Here is a 17,745-nt window from a genome sequence, read left to right on the forward strand (position 1 = left end):
AGAAAACTATACATCTTAGAACCAATGAAATATGATAGATTTCTCTCTTATCCAGGTTGGCAATCTTTGTCATTCAACTGGGACATTTAACTGACTTATATTTAAAGTAATTATTGGTATATTTTGATTTAAATATTATCTTAATGTGAACTTTTTACTTTTTTTCCACCTGTTCTATGTTCTTTCTAAACCTTACTTTGTCTTCTTTTGGTTTGATTAGCCATTCACTTACTATTCAGTTTTCCCCTCTCTTAGTTTAGATGGCACATACTTTGGTAGTCAGGATATTTGCAAGTATTCTGGCTCTCACTCCTGGGCACACAAGAGGGTTGCATTCTCTGTCTGCTTGAAGTTAGGTGCAGCCATACGCTAGCTTTGGCCAATGAAATGTGAAAGAAGTGAAGAGGGCCACTTCCAAAGGGATGTTTAAGAGTTAGTATCTGTTTTGTCCTGTTCTAGCTTCCTTCTGGCAAGTTAGTCAACCTCCCAAGGTTCAAAATGGTGGCTGCTCTATCAGCTGTGGTCCCTGCCCGACTACAATCCATGCATGATACTCCACCAACCAACCTCACACCCACCAACCTCAATTTACATGTAGTGGGATGATAAACAAATTTTTACTGTTTATACAACTAAGGTCTTAAGGTTTTGTTACCATAACATAGCCTGGCCTATCTTGATACAAAAATTGTTATCAGAAACAGGGTGCTGCCATAACAAAGAACCTAAAATATGTGACTTAGCTTAGGTACTGGGTGGAAGGTAGCAAAGTGAATGTTTTCAAAAGCTAGAAGGATATGATGCTTGATGAACACTGGTACAACACGGGGGGAAGACTATGACCTATGGTAACTTATAACACAGATAATGAGTTTAATAAACTTATACCTCTAGAAAAGGAGTCAGAATACAGAGTGGTTGAAGAGTATGCATTTGAGGGGCACCTGGGTGGCTCAGTCAGTTAAGCATCCAACTCTTGGTTTCGGCTCGGGTCATGATCTCATGGTCTCATGAATTCAAGCCATGTGTGGGACTCCACGCTGACAGTTCTCTCACAGTGCGGAACCTGCTTGGGGTTCTCTGACTCCTTCTCTCTCTGCCATTTATGCTATCTCTGCCTCTCTCAAAATAAATAAATAAACTTAAAAAAAAAAGAGTACGCATTTGATAAGGTTGAGACAACAACAGCAAAAGAAAGGGATAAGCTTAGGAAACAATCAGTTTTTACGCAAACAGGAATGAGCAGAGAAAACCCAGAAACTCAAGACCTTGAAGCAGTGTCTCATCCCCAACCAGTCAAAGGTAAACCCAAGAACTGGGTTATCTGAGTGACAGGATTATTATAATTCAACCTAGCGACCAGGATGGACTCCATTGTGACCTTTTGCACCCACTTGTTTAAGGGTTAAGGTGACCTACGGTAAATCCCACAGGGTCTGATTTTGACCGAAGATGTCTGCCATTCAGTGAGAAAGTGAGCCGGTTTCAAGACAGAACTGTGGGTCGTGCCTCTTAGCACACAGAGAGGACTCAAATGGATAACAAGGCAGCTAAGTTTTGGTAGTGAACTACTGACCAAAAAAGTACAAGCTTTTACCTTTTTAAGGTTCTTGACTGTTAGAATCTTAAAACGGCCTTTGAGTCCTTACCACTTACAGGGAGGTGAAGGCATTGCCCTCTGGGAGTTCTTTCCTTCTCATTATCCATTATCCTCCAAGGCCAGGCAAGAGAGGACAATAGAGAATAAACTTTCCTTGGGGACTGAGTTGCTTTCCTTACCAGCTTCTTGCCTTTGCCTCACCCTCCTGTATGGGCCGCAGATGTGCCTCCACAGAAAACCACTGGAAATCTCTGACCAGATCCCACGGTCGCATTCTGTAGATGGAGAACTGACGCCTGGGACTGGAACTACCAGAAGCTGATTCAAAATCCAGCCTCTTTTCCCAACCTGTGTGGTCTTTCAACTCTTCCACACCGTCTCCTTACTGTTCTACCTGTCTCTAACCAAGTGCGTGGCCTTCTTGGGTTTGCTTTAGTGTTGGTCTTGGAATGAGTATCTATAGATATTGATAATGTGCCTACAATTCTATATGTTTTGAAGAAACTTACGGGATTACTTTGATGTCTTCTTTGCCATGCAGGATGTAGTCAATGACCTTGTAAAAGTTGATTTCCTAGGCAAAAGAGATAAAGAAATATATAACTTGACAGCCAGAGACAAAACTTCAGCTTGAGTGTGTCCATGAGACAAGGCTTGTTTTCAACCATATGCCCTGTGGTTTTCTAGAAACACCAGCCTGGCCCTCTAAGGGCGTAGCCCAGCTGCCCCTGAGCTCACTGTCCTCAGCTGACTCATGATTCAGCATGCTTAACCTTGGAACCAGTTCAGGGTGGCCAGGCAGGGGCTGGGATCTGGGAAAGAGGGATAGGAAGCGGTTCCAAAGGGAGCTGGGGGTTAAGTACAAGGACAAAGAGTGAAAGACTGCTTTCTGGAGTCCAGGGAGAGAAGGAGGTGGGAAGGAGACTCCTGTCTCAACTCAGCCATCCCTGCAGGGCTCAGCTCCACAGTCACGGCCCCCTTTTCTCCTTCACACCCATCACTCAGCTGCTCTCTTTGCTGTGTCAGCTCTTCCAGACCTGTCTTCCCAATCTTGCTTCGTGCCCCCCAACTCACTTTCCACCTCTTCCATCCCTCACACCTCCTTGCACCATGAGAACTCCCATTCTCTAAAGTAGGTGTGTTCAGTCACATGACTTCCTAACATGTAATGGGATATTGGCACATGGCTCCTTTCCCTTAGCTCTCCAGGGAAAATTCCATCACCTTATTAGATCCTCTCAACACCCACCTGTGATGAGCAGGTTAGAAACCATTCTGCAAATGGGAAAACTGAGACCCAGAGAGAGGAAGGGACTTACTTATAGTAGACAGTGAGCCAGGACCAGAAGCTAAGCCTTGACTCCTATGCTCAGGACCCTTTCTGTGATGCCACTTAACCTTATGTTAACCTAAAACAGTGTTTTACTCTCTGCATCACTCTTACCCAGGGCAGGGCTATTCACAGTATAGCCCCTGGACTGGGACTGTCTGCAAACTATTTGGTACCCTTCCATGCTGAGATAAAAACAGAAATTGAGAGTGTTTAGAAACTTTTATGGCAGTTTGACTGAGTGAAGTTAGGGCTGTTGACACGAATGAAAAGGGGGAGGGGATTTACATTTTATATGTCTTAAAAAATTTTTTTTCTAGTTATACATTATCACATTTTGAAAAGTATCAATCCAAAATGGGTTGGAAATTAAAACAACAACAATAGTAACAACAAGTGTTCCTTGCCTGCAGTGCCTGCTCTAGAGATTTCAGTGGAGACACCTAAGCCCTATCTTGGTCTCCTGACTCAGAACCTCCACAAAGAGAAATTCCTGATCCAGTCAAGGGTGTCTGAATGTCCATTTGGTTGACAGGTGATCTTGATCTTCTTCAGGCTCCAGAGGGAGAGGCTCTGCTCATGCCGATCAGCGGCTCCCAAAAAGAGTCACGTTCTGGTCTTGGGTCTACTGTGTGCTCTCTTGGGGGCTCAGTTTCCCCAGCTGGAAAACTGACGGTGTGTGCTTCTTCCATTTGCCCTGATGGAAGCAGAGCTGGGCACCTGGAGATCCTGCATCTGTCTTTGTTCTCTCTCATGGCCTTTCCTGTACCTCTCCCCCATTACTCCCTGGCCACGGCAACCACTGTGGAAGTGGAGAGGGTCTAAAGACATTCAGACCATTTTAAAACTGACACTAGATGATCGCCAAAGTTCTTCCCAACTGTGCTTCTAAGATTGTTGTTGGGTGGGTAGCCATATCCCTCGTAGATTACAATGCACGTCTTCTTTGAACCAGCAATTCCACGTGTGGGAATGAATCCTACAGTTACACTTCTAAATGGGGGTCAAAACATCGTTTGCCCCATCCGGGGGCCTCAGCCAGACTGCTTTCCAAAGTCTGGACACAACATAATGTCATCATCAGGAGACTGGCTAACCAAATTGAGTGCCTGCCTCCAGCAGATATGTCGCCTGTCTCCAGAACAGTGTAGCTGTATCTGTGCTGACAGGGGAAGATCCCAAGCTGAGAAACGAAGGCACAAAACAGAATCATCCCATTTGTTGAGGATGGTGCTGGTGGTAGAATTCGAGGAGTATCTGGGTGTCCGTAGACATTCCTGGAAGGACAGACTGCTCACACTGGCCAGCTCGGGGGAGGCTAGATTTCTGTGGCATATCCTTTTGTAATGTGTGAGCTTTTCATCAGCTCATGTGTTACTTTTTTTTTTTTTTTTAAGTTTACTTATGTATTTTGAGAGATTGAGTAAGAGCAGGGAGGGGGCAGAGACAGAGGGAGAGAGACAGAATCCTAAGCAGGCTTCATGCTGTCAGTGGAGAGCTGATGCGGGGCTTGAACTCGTGAACCATGAGATCATGACCTGAGCTGAAATCAAGTCAGAGACTGAACCGACTGAGCCGCCCAGGCGCCCCTCATGTATTACTTTTTCAATAAGTGCAAACAAATTGTGCTAAGGATATTTTTTAAAGTGAAGTTGTACCCTGGAGGCAGTTCCTGAAAGCAAAGATGGCCACCTTATCTACTGAGACTTTGGTGTAGCTAAATGTCCCCCTGTGAGGAAAAGGAAGTCAACTTCTATGACCTTCTCAACCTTCCTCAGGTCTTTGTTTTAAGCCATCTGTTCTCGGGTGTGGGCTGCTTCCTGCTCACAGAGGCAAGCTGTGGGCTCCCTGGGCCGCCCAGGCTGTCCTATCCATGGATCTCCACAAGGCTCCTTCAGAAAGGGTAGAAATGGACTTTTTTTCTAAAGCCCATGGAAGAATCAATTTGCTTTCACAGAAAGCAACAAAAAGATCAGTGTGCTTTAGGTAAATAGAGCTGTTTTCACGCACTGGAGCTCAGCTGAGTTGCCTTCAAGCAACATATTCATGTTAAGAATTCACCAGCCGTTGGAAAGTCAAAACTGAGCCGTCAATGAGCTCTTTTGTTACCTACCACCTGAGCAGCGAAGGCTTTAACACAAGGGTCTTTGAGAGAGCCACAAATACAGCCATAGCAAAATTATCCTCCGTGGAAATATACCAGTTTTTAAATGAGTGCTATTTTTTTTTGTTTTTTCCGTGAAGTCTAACTAGCCTGTATATGTTTTTAATAACGAAAACACACACATGTACAACATTTTACTTTTAAAAGGAGATGAAGTGAGGTGTAGCTGCTGTTGGCGATCTTTAGACCCGTGACTTGGGGAGGCTAATTGGTCAAAGTCCAGACAACAGTTGTATTTCTCAGGTGAATGTGGCAGAGAAAGTGTGAGGGCGTTACGAGGTGAGAGGGAATGCTAAAAAGCATGGCTGTAATGAGTTACCAGGAAGAAAAGCACCCTGAGTTTGAATTCAGGCAAATGAAGTGACCCTTCCTGACTTCAATCTCTTCAACCATGAAATGGGGATAATGATACTTCCTTTATAAACTTGTTGAGAAGAGTAAATAACATACTCCAGGTAAAGTACCCTGCAGATAATAAGATTCAACCCAGGTAGCCATGATGATTGGATGCCTAGTGTATGTCAGTGTTTGATTTGCTTTAGCCACCATGGTCCTGCCGGCCATTTGGATTATCCAGGCATTACAGATGAGGAAGGTGAGGCTTAGAGAGGTTGCCCAAGGCCACGCAACTATCTGGTGGAACAGGGGTCTGAACTCAGGCTTGTTCTTTCCAAGCCCAATCTTTCTAGAAGATTTACTTTGGGCCAGTCTTATCATGTTGTTTCTGTGCCCCAGTTCAGGCCTATGTGTGTCCCCTCACTAGCTGTGTCCTAGACCTGGAACTGACTATGGAGATGAGTTTAGTAACAGTACCTCATAGATGGGAAAATCGAGGACCCAAAGGATTTTTTGACCGAGTTCACCCTACAGGTTACCAACCAACCAAAACCGTAGTTCTTTGCCTTCTGACCTTTTCCATCACAACCTAATACCTTGTACTCTTACAAGGACTGAGCCCCTGCTACCTGAGATGTAGGAGGGTTTTGGGAAAGGAAAGTCTTAGCCATAAGTGTGCTGGTCACTTCAGTGAAACCAAAACTTCTTGAATTGATCAAGAAGTTGATCAAGTGACTGAAGAATTGACGGAAGTTGGTGGTGTCTGAAAGCTAGGGTGATCACTATTCCAGTTCCTCCACTTCTAAATTTCCAGAAGATACAAATCCAGCTCAGGTGACTTGGAGATAAAGCTCAGGGGTGACATGTCAACCGTGCCAACACGAAGAGCTGAGCTTAAAAAGAAAACGGTCCCCGAGTTATTTTCTGACAGCAGCACATGATGTAATGCTTGAAGACTCAGTCTTCCCAAATGAAATCATGCCATTGTGCGGGTGGAAGAGGAGTTTGACACAGAACAACAGCAGGTTGAAAGGTTATTTTGGATGAAGCAGGGCAGATGATGTAGATGTCCAGGGGGCACTCTTTTCTGGTGTGTTCGGGAAGCTCATAGGCAAGGGTGTTAATTTCAAATTCCTGGAGTTTGAATGAAAACTAAATAAAGTCTATCATTCACACACATGCACACACACACACACACACACACACACGTGGGTGCGTGCGTACACGCACATTTTAATTTGGGGTAGGATTAGTGTTGGCTGGGTGGGATCAGGTCTCCTAACAGAAACTGATACACCATTTCAGACAGGCTAAAAGATCCTGTGGGACGAGCATGAGACTAAAACTCAATTCAGGGCCTGACTCTGCTGCTTACTTATCCCATGTGGCCTCAGCTAAGGTCATCCTGTCCTTCTATAGGTTCTGCAGGCTGTGTGAGTGACAAATCTGGTTGCCCTGCCTCATCTCGTCCTCCCCACATACATCATATCAGCTTCTCTCTGTTTATGCCAAATTATGGAAAGAGCCCAAATGTCCATCAACAGGTGAATGGATAAAGAAGATGTGGTATATATATATATACATATATATGTGTGTGTGTGTGTGTGTGTGTGTGTGTGTGTGTGTGTGTATTTACATACAATGGAATATTACTCGGTGATCAACAAGAATGAAATCTTGCCATTTGCAACAACGTGGATGGAACTAGAGTGTATTATGCTAAGCAACATAAGTCAGAGAAAGACAAATACCATATGACTTTACTCACATGTGGAATTTAAGAAACAAAACAAATGAACATAGGGGAAGGGAAGCAAAAATAAGATAAAAAGAGAGAGGAAGACAAACCATAAGAGACTCTTAAGTACCGAGAACAAGCAGGGTTGCTAGGGGGTGTTGGGTGGAGGGATGGGCCAAATGGGTGATGAGAATTAAGGAGGACACTTGTTGGGATGAGCACAGGGTGCTATATGTAAGTGAGGAATTATTTAATTCTACTCCTGAAACCATCATTACACTATATGTTAACGAACTTGGATTTAAGTTAAATTTTTTTTAAAAAGTCAAAAAAAAAAAAAAAAAAAAAGAAAGCAATGATATGCAAGCAGAGCTCACAAACTCAAGTGCCTGGAGAGGCCTGATAGAAACATAAATGAGTGCGGACTGGGGAGCAGGGGTACACCAGGGGAATGGCGAGGACTTTGGCAAACTAGAGAGCTCTGGCCATGTTCCAAGGAGACAGCTGCCCCTCAGCTCCCATCAGACTTACCCTGTGAGGGGGACCTGGCTGGCTCAGTGGCAGACCATGCAATTCTTGATCTCAGGGTTGTGAGTTCAAGCCCCATGTTGGGTATAGAGATTACTTAAAAATAAAATCTCAAAAAATAAAATTTACCCGTGTGGGACTGTGGGTCCAGTTTTGGCTAATCTTTCACTTTTTTAAAAGAAGCTGAGAATCTATGTATTTATGGGAAATATCTTGATTTTTTTTAGATGTTAAACTATCAATTCCCAAAACTTTTTAAGTAAGAAGAAAAATTTTAAACGTACGCAGCCAAACAGGTTTATCTATTGGATGGAAATGACCTGCCAGCTACCAATTTGTATAATCTCAATTAGATATTAAGGTTATTTCCAGCTCAAATTGTCTTCAAGTCTAAACTTTTGCTAGGTGAATATTTAAGCAAGTTGCTCGATCTTTCTGGAGCTCTTTCCTTATCTGTGGAATGAGAATATTAATTCTTCCTTAGCCAATCCCACCAGGTTACTATGGAACTCCAGCAAGATATTAAAAATACCTTGCAAGTTACAAGATGTGGTGGCAATTATGAACAATTATCATAACTTCAAGGGGAAATGACCCAACCCAGAGAAGATAGATATCTAAGTGATAAAGAAATGTCAGCAGGTTCTACAGTGCCTTAAATTTGCATTTCATTAAACGTTAGATCATACTAAACAGTCCAGAGAGAGACTTACCCTTCCATCCGGAGTCCTGGGACCAGAATAGGGTGGAGCCTCACCCATCAGGACTGGCCACACGTCAAAAAATTCCTAGGGATGAGAAAGACAATAATTACACGTCTTGAAAATAGGTCAAGGAAAGGAGATTGAGAAAAGAGGACCCACCTCTGTGAGTCATCTATCGTTGAAGTTCAGAAGGTGGGAAGAGCTCACTGAAACCTAAGCTTGGAAGGGGTGCAAAATTCATTAGCGTTAGGGGATGTCAGTCATGTCTGTGCTTCAAGATATTGATGAACTAGGGTTGTCTAATCATTAAGTAAAAAATAGGAGCTGAGTTGGAACACCCTTATACTCCCCATGTTGTGGGAGTGGGACATGAGAGGGAAACTGGGGTCTCCAGGTCTATGAAATTGACCTTAAAGACATGCTAAGCATGTGACTGAAGGTTTAGCTAAAACAATGTCCTCTGCAGCCTCATTTATAGTAATGAAAAGTTAGGAAACAACCTAAGTGTCTAATAAGAGGGGACTTATTAAATGAATCATGGAACATCTATTAACAATAATGCTACAAATGTATGTGTGTGTGTGTGTGTGTGTACACATACATATACATATATATACACGCATATATATATACATATACATATACATATATATATTTATGTTGATTAAAAAAGTGTCCTTGCTGCACTGATGAGTGAAATATGTGAGGGGACAAAAAATAGAGATCATATAACCCCAATGTTTAACTAAACATAGAAAATGCCCTCAAAGGATTCACAACAAAACACTAACAACTGGTTTTCTCTGGGTGATTGTAGTGAGACTGTATTTAGCAATTTTTCTGTCATAAAATGTGTTGCTTTTGGAATCAGGAAAAAAAATTTTTTTTCCCAAAAAATAATGGTGCCATAAATACACAAAGAGACCCATATCAGGGATCCGTCAAGAAAGGACCCATAAGACAACCGGCAAAGATACAGTCAAGGAAGAGAGAAATGACCAGCTAAGGCACTGCATGGGCACACAGCCTCAGAAGAAGAAACTAACTGGGACACCGCGCGAGTTCTTCTCTGCCACTTGTCTACTGGCTTTCCTGAGGCACAGGGAGCCACACAGCTTGGGCTGGGGCTGAGCCAGGGCCTCGCAGAGGAGGCCTCCATGCTTCATTGCCCTCTCTGTTCATTCATCTATTGCCATCTAGGGACAGTGATCCGTTAGCACTAGGTCATCGTGGGTAGGATGCTAAGCCCTTCTGCTCTTGGCTCTTTCTTGTTTGAACTTGGTGGTTTATCATGCAGAGGACAAGCAGAAGAGAGTCCACATGAAATTCAAACTCCGTGTCCTCAAGCTTCTGCCCAGTTGGGCTCTTTGTCTAGACTACACACCAGGAAGACATTCAATTCTGGGTGAAAATACAATAGGGAGTCTACCTGAGCCCCATAACGTGTTTGCTGCCAGATACACAGAGATGAATAAGACAGAGTTCATGCCCTGGGGGAACTTGCTGTCTCTTGGAGGGGTCAATCAAGTACTCAAGTAACTATAGTAAGGTAGACAGGGCAAGACCAAAATGAATCCATTGGAATGGAGAAAGAACACAAATGTTAGAAGAGCCCAGAAGAAAGTCAAGTGCATTGAGCTGACACTGTCTGTGTCAAACACTGAGTGGCTTTGAAGATTGTCCCAGAGAAGCAGCAGCTATCAACGAGGGGGTGGGCGGAAAGTGGGGCATATTTATGCTTGCCTTTCTCCCTCTTTATCTCTCTCTCTCTCTTCTCTTTCTTCTTTCTTTTATTTTTCAACAGCTTTATTGACATATGATTCACATGCCATATAATTCACCCAGGTAAAATGTACAATTCAGTGGCTTTATTGACTTCTTCATAATGTCAATAGCTCAGATAAGAGCTTAGTTACCTGGGGGGGATGAGGTAGAAGGGGGGGTGAGGCAGGTCATTTGAATGATTGTAGGCAGACCAGCCCATTTCTAATTGCTAGATTGTTCCATCTTTTGGGGATGACTAAGTTAGAATATTCGTGCCTGGGGTTAAGCATCCAACTCTTGATTTCAGGTCAGGTTATGATCTCACATTAGTTTTGAGCCCCACATCAGGCTCCAATCTGTCACATGGAGCCTACTGGGGATTCCCTTTCTCTCTCTCTCTTTCTCTCTCTCTCTCTCTCTCTCTCTCTCTGCCCCTCGCCTGCTCTCAGTCTCTCTCCCTCAAATAAATAAATAAACTTTAAAAAAAAAAAAGAATATTCTTGCTTAGGTGTCATTTTCCCTTTTGAGAGGGAGCTCAGAAGAAACAGAACACAGCCACACACAGCAGCCTATATCTGGGTTCAGATCCTTTAAGGTGTGAACTGGGCACCTTTTGAAATCAACGACTCAGAAATTCTTATTAAGAAAGAACCATTCATTTGTATGAATTCATTCATTTGCTACTTCCTGAAGGTGTATCAAAGGGCTTGTTGCTGGACTTGGCAATAATTGGCAAAATATTTGGTTAAGGAGTATGTGAAAGTTAAATGGATGTTTGTACTAGAATCAGAAGTTCCCTAAAATCAGTAGATAGCTGACGTGCATCAGAATCACATATAGAACTATTTTAAATTTTTTTAAATTTATTAACATTTATTTATTTTTGAGAGACAGAGACAGAGCACAAGTGGGGAAGGAGCAAAGAGAGAGGGAGACACAGAATCCGAAGCAGGCTCCAGGCTCTGAGCTGTCAGCACAGAGCCCAACACGAGACTCAAACTCACGAACCACGAGATCATGACCTGAGCTGAGGTCAGATGTTTACCGACTGAGCCACCCAGGCGCCCCACATACAAAACTATTTTAAAAGCAAAAATCAGAATACTAAATCCATGAGTATATGGAAATCTGGTATATGATAAAATAGCATATCAGAATGGCTGCATTTTAAAACAGTGGAGAGGGGCGCCTGGGTGGCGCAGTCGGTTAAGCGTCAGACTTCAGCCAGGTCACGATCTCGCGGTCCGTGAGTTCGAGCCCCGCGTCAGGCTCTGGGCTGATGGCTCGGACCCTGGAGCCTGTTTCCGATTCTGTGTCTCCCTCTCTCTCTGCCCCTCCCCCGTTCATGCTCTGTCTCTCTCTGTCCCAAAAATAAATAAAAAACGTTGGAAAAAAAAAAATTTAAAACAGTGGAGAAAGGATAGATTATAACTGGGGAAGGAGTGAGAGATAAAAGTTATCCCTACCTCATACCGACACATTCATAATTTCAAAATGAATGAATGATTAAAATATATTAATCAAAGCACATCAGATTATCTCAGATTATCTTTATAATATTAAGGTTGGGGAAGTCCTTCTTGAACAAAATCTCAAACTCAAGCATCCAATATATATGGACACTTGATAGATGATAGAGGTATGTTAGGGAAAGATGGTATTTTCAATAGGACAGTGAAAAACGAGTGGTCTTTTCAGTAAATGGCGCTGGGTCCATTGGATATCCACATGGAAAAAGTTAATATTGACCCTACCTCACACTGCACATTAAAAAATTTCCAGGTAGATTATAGAGCTGTGTGTGAAAGTTAAAACAATAAAATTTGAGAGTTAACATAGCTGAATATCTTTATTAACTTGGGGCCAGCAAAAGTTTCTTAAGAACAAAAATCATAACCATTAAAAAAAATTGATAAATGAAACTACATTGTAATTCAGAATTTTCATTAGTTGAAACATACTATTAAGAAAATGAAAGTACAGAGTGGGGAAAGATATTTGCAATGAGTATATTCCACAGAGAACCCATATCTAGAATGTGTAAAGAACACCTACAGATCCTAAGATTAAAAGAGACAATAGAATTCTTAAAAATGGGAAAGAGACTTGAATAGGCACTTCTATTAAAGATATACACATGGTCAAAAAACAAGAAAAGTCTCTAATCTCATCAGTCATTAGAGTTCATGTTTAAGACCAAATGAGATCATACCACATGCCTACCAGTGTATGATTCTGTTTATGGGAACTTCAAGAGTAGGCAAAACTAACGTGGCATTAAAGGTCCCGTAGTGGTCACCCTCAGGGAGGAGGGTATGGAAATTAATGGAAAGGGATAAGCAAGGGGATTCTGAGGGTTTAGTAATGTTCTATGTCTTTATTTTGGTGGTGGTTACATAGGGATGTTCATTGATCTACTGCCTGTAATTAGTGCTTGTCTCTGTGTGTATGTTATACTTCAACATAAAGCCTTATTAACAAGATTCCACATGTACTGACATGGAAAGATGTTCAGAAAATATTAAGTAAAAAAAAGCAAGAGTATCAGGAAATGTGGCCTAGTGTTTATTAAACAGTTCCTGAGAAGATTCTGATTCAAGCCTGGGAGCCCCTGGACTAGACTTAAGGTCTTATCCAACCGCAGATTCTGCAGTGTATTTCATCATCAAACCAACTATTTGAAGGGTCTGCAGAGATCAGCGCACCACTCAGCACAAGGCCCTACAAAATGAAACCGACAGGAAACCTGGGCCTTGGCTCTTTGGGATAAGAAATCACAAATCTAGATAACTCTGGAACTCTATTCCAAGGCAGAAAGTGATTAGCTGCAGGAAGCGGCGACAGGTAGAGAAAGAAAAACGGGGGAGTTGGTTTGGGAAAAACCTCGCTGAAAAATATTGTAGGAGCCATATTGTGTTCTGCTTTCTTAGCCTCTGCCTCCTTAGTCTCTGCAGATCTGCCCCCAGAGCATTCCCAGGGACCAGATCCCAGTAACTTCCTTCACTTCAACTGCTCAGGTGGGCCATACACTTGATAAACCATGGGGAAGGTTTATACCCACCTTTGTGTGAATTCTCTGAGAACTCCTGAAGTTGGCAACTTTCTTCTTTCTGGCTTTTACCCTACATAGAGCTTCTTTATCACTCACCTTTACCTCCTCATCAAGCCTTCTCACACATGCTTTCTTTTCCAACTGACCAGGGAAGACCAGGTTGTTTTCACTCACCTGTGCCCTAGATTGACTTTTCCACTTTAAAGGTTGGTACTCCACTCTTCACTATAAAAGACCTGTGAGGGGCACCTGGGTGGCTCAGTCAGTTAAGCTTCCGACTTCAGCTCAGGTCACGATCTCGTGGCTTGTGGGTTCAAGCCCCACGTTGGTCTCTGTGCTGACAGCTCAGAGCCTGTATCCTGCTTCAGATTCTGTCTTGGTCTCTCTCGGCCCCTCCCCCACTTGCTCTCTCTCTCTCTCTCTCATATAAATAAACATCAAAAAAATAAAAAAAAAACACAAAAGACCTATGAAAACCTGTTCACAACCATCCACATCTTCCCTGCCTCTCCCCTGTGAACTGAATGTGAGACACAAGTCTGGGCCCCACTGTATATTGATCCTGTTCTTGGAAATGTCTGTTCTGAAGCCTTCTCACCTTCTGCTTGGTCATGTCTAAGAGCCCCACAGAATATCTGTCGCAGTTGAGGAAGGCTCGGACTGTGTACAGGGCTTTGTGGAACTGCCGCTCGATATCCGTAAGCTCTTCAAAGACTTTGCTCCCAGACCACAGCAGTATCTTAACAAAACAGGAAAACATTGTCAAACTTTTTGAGTCACAAAGCAGCAGCTCACAATAACCCAGAGACAGAGACAGGACAATTATCCTCCTTTTACAGATGGAGAAACTGAGGTTCCGAGAGATGAAGTAACTGACCAGCTTATAATGGGTCCAACTCTTTCCATTTCTTTTATTTCGGAGATCGTTAGTAAGAATGATAATAACAAACATGGATTGAACACAAATGTTCCACATGCATTTTCTCATTTACTATTGACAACAATCTTTTGAGGGTGGAACCAATCAATATTGCCCCCATTTTTCAAAGAGGGGGACTAAAGCTCAGACAGGGTAAGTGATTTACTCAGGGTCTTAGAGCTAGTAAATGGTTTAACAAGGATTCAAATCTAAGTTGCCTGACTTGAAAATTGTGCATATACAGCTTTACAAACATCGGCCACCTCATCAACACTAGGGATGCTGGGCAGAGACTATGATGGTTCCCAGGCAATTTTATTGCCACTGCCTTTCTAGTCTGACCACATCAATGCTTCAGTAAAAGGACGCGTCCAGGCCATTCCCTTAAGCCACACCCCTTACCTGGCCACACCCCTTACCTGGCCACGCCGAGTCTCACAGTTGTGCAGGTAACTCAGGTGGTACACCTTCATGATTATATTTGCAAAATTGAGGTACTTGAGAAGAATCTGGGAATCAAACAGCGTGAGGGGAACTAGATGAGAAGAAAGCCCTCCTCTGGCCCCCTCAACCATCAGCAAATATTTGAATATTTCAAAAGCATCAGAGGCCATTTGAGTAGATGGATCATGGAATGCTGACCCATGAAATGTTGCATTGTAAGAGTGTAAAGCTCATAGAATGTAGAATGTCAGTGTTGATGGATTAATGGAAAATTGCTACTATTTATTGAGTTTGCAGTTCCTGTGATAAGTCATTTTAGGTATATGTTATCTTATCTGCTCATCACAAGTACCCCGAGAGATGGATACTATAAAATTAGGCCCATTTTACAGATAAGAAAGCTGAGATGTAAAGAAATTAAGTAACTTGACTGAGTCAGCTAAATATTAGCAGAGCCAGGACAATTACCCCTGTACCCCAGGCTCCAGGGCCCGACATCCTAACCATTACCCCTGTCCTGTCTCCCTCAGAGGGCATCAGCCTAATCCCCTTGTCTTACAGATGAGAAAACCAAGGCTGGGCCAAATAGCAAGGTTCAGGGGACTTCACAAGCTGTAAGAATGCGCTCGCATGGCCACCCCAGCAATTTCTAAAGCGTTTTTACCTCTTCATCTCTCTTGGTGAAATGGGGCTCATTCAGTTTATTCACAGCCATGAGTACGGCCACCACGTCCTTCCCATTCATTATGGGGGAAGCCAAGATGTTCTTGGTCTGGTATTCTGTGAGGATGTCCACGAAGTCACAGAAATGCTCATCCTGAAGGAAGGCAGACACAGGCAAGGGTGGGCAGAGGAAGAACAAAGACAGTAAAACAGGCCAGAGCCCCATATGCCCGTGGTAGGGAGTGGGAGGAGGGGGGGCCTCTATGATTTTGTTGACAAGAAAATGAAGACATTTCCATCTATGCCCCTTCAGCAAGGGCAAAGCAATCAGTGGTGATTTCTGCCCTGGAGGCCTCCAAAATCGAGTAGGAGAAAGTCTGAGATACAACTTACCAAGGGCTGTGGGGGAGGTGTGAGCAAAGCCCTGCAAGGGCCCGAGGATGAGGGGACTGTCTTCACCTGGGGAGGGAGGGTTAGAGAAGGCTCTCTTGAGGTGATGGCAAGTAAGCCCAAAATAGAAACTTGAGTGAGGAAAAGACTTTAGTGAGTCTAACAACCACAATTGCTAACGGGTATCACATGCTTTATCTGCCTCAACTCGCTTTAATCCTGTGAGGTGAGGACCGCTAGTGGCCCATTCTACACAAAGGGAAACTGAGACTCAAGAAGGAACCTTGCCCTCAGCTTTGCTGTCTTTAGGAGAAGCCTCGGTAAGGTTAGATCTGGATCCTGGTCATTGAACAAAAAGAATTTGGTACTTCTAGCTTTTTGAGCAATTCGGTTCTAGCACCACACAGTGAGTCCAATGGATATCCACATTCCATAGGTCTTAATGGAAGCCCCATGGTGTGTCAGGCCTTATGCTGAGCGCTGGGGACACAAGTGAGACCAAGGCTCAGGCCGGCTCACAGACAAATCAATAACAGTAATACATGACACAGGGTTTGGCTCAAAGCTATGGGAGTGCAAAGGAGTACACACCCCCAGGCCCCCACCCCTAAAGCAGCTTGGGAGGCCAGCACAGTTCAGTGTGGTCTATGTGGTCAGAAAGAGGAGACAGAGCCTGAACTGTCGTCTTAAATCCAAGAGAATCCACCTTTCTCTTTCTTGGTAGCACTGTGAGTTTTTCCAACCATAGGCATTGCTTGGGACACAAGCCAGCCCAGATATGCAGTTCATGCTGTTCTGAGGAAGGAAGTGTATTTCATAGAACAGATTCCCACCCTTTTCTAGAATTGAGTGTGCAGAAACTTTCCCACGACTGAGAAATTCAGAGTGTGATGCTGTGCATCTGTGGATTTCTCCCGGTTGGAGTGGGATTAGACAAACAGGCAACGGCATTGTTGTCGATGAAGGTGTCTCAAACCAGGTAAAGGGTACAGGAATTAAGAGAAGGCTGTAGGGCTCTACTTGAATTAGCATCAGAGGATTAAGCAAAATCTCTAAAGAGGCATTAGCCATGAAGGGTTTTCCATGTCATTCTCTAAGGACACTGATAAATCTCTAAACACAGGTCTTGGTGGGGCATGCTCAGATTCATTTCAGGAAGTCAGTTCAGCCTTGCAATATTCACTTCTATCAGGGAAAACGATACGTGAGTCTTACCTGCATCTGACACAGATGTTTACTAAATCTACCAGAACTTTCTTTTCCATTGAAAGACCCAGAACTCTCTCCCGAATTATACAGCTGCCAACCGATGGTGTTCGCACAATCATTGCCATCCTTATATATTCAGCATGTGAAGTGTTCTACACAACTGTGTCACAGAACCTCAGATTATCAGAAGCAGAGAGGGCCTTAGAAGGCTTTTAGCTCAAGCTGTTCTTTTGTGTGTGTGTGTGTGTGTGTGTGTGTGTGTGTGTGTGTGTCTGTATGTGTGTGTATGTGTGTAATGTTTATTTATTTTTGACAGAGAGACAGAGACAGAGATATAGAGACAGAGCACGAGCGGGGGAGGGGTAGAGAAACAGGGAGACACAGAATCCAAAGTAGGCTCCAGTCTCTGAGCTGTCAGCACAGAGCCTGATGCAGGGCTCGAACTCACGAGTGGTGAGATCATGACCTGAGCCAAAGTCAGGCACTTGACCCACTGAGCCACCTAGATGTCCCTCAAACTGTTTACTCTAAAGCCCGGGAATCAGATGCCCAGCTTAGGGAAAGCCCAAAGTCATTCACTCATTCAGTTAGCATTCATGGAGTGCTTTATGCCAGGCCCTGTTCTAGACTCTCGGGTTATAGCAGTGAACGAGGGAGGCTTCTCCCTGTGAACGAGGGAGGTGAAGCTGAGAGCTGAAGCCTCAGAGGAACCAGGTGGGTGAAATGCATTGCAAGCAGGGAGCACACCCCTCATTCTTGGAAACCCCAGTTCCTCTTTTCAAACATTCACAGTGCCAATTCCATGGTGAGATCTACTGTTTATTGAGCAATAATGATGTCCTCAGCCAGGAGCCAGACAACTTAACATCTATTATCTCATTAACTCTCACATCAGCCCTGTCAC

General features: G+C 43.5%; 1 protein-coding gene across 4 annotated transcripts in view; it reads right to left on the minus strand.

Annotated features, from left to right (window-relative positions):
* The window catches only part of PDE6A (phosphodiesterase 6A), a 63,636-nt gene that overhangs the window by 39,936 nt on the left and 5,955 nt on the right, over positions 1 to 17,745 (minus strand). For all 4 annotated transcript variants that reach the window (XM_060634676.3, XM_060634675.3, XM_060634679.3 and 1 more), the window contains exons 2-6: positions 15,244 to 15,396; positions 14,555 to 14,644; positions 13,815 to 13,955; positions 8,410 to 8,484; positions 2,110 to 2,174 (exon numbers count right to left, since the gene is read on the minus strand). In XM_060634676.3, the coding sequence (XP_060490659.3) occupies positions 2,110 to 2,174; positions 8,410 to 8,484; positions 13,815 to 13,955; positions 14,555 to 14,644; positions 15,244 to 15,396 (524 nt within the window). The remainder of the gene's footprint in view (positions 1 to 2,109; positions 2,175 to 8,409; positions 8,485 to 13,814; positions 13,956 to 14,554; positions 14,645 to 15,243; positions 15,397 to 17,745) is intronic.

Source organism: Panthera onca, chromosome A1 (assembly GCF_046562875.1).
Source record: "Panthera onca isolate mPanOnc1 chromosome A1, mPanOnc1 haplotype 2, whole genome shotgun sequence".
NCBI classification, from domain to species: Eukaryota; Metazoa; Chordata; class Mammalia; order Carnivora; family Felidae; genus Panthera; species Panthera onca.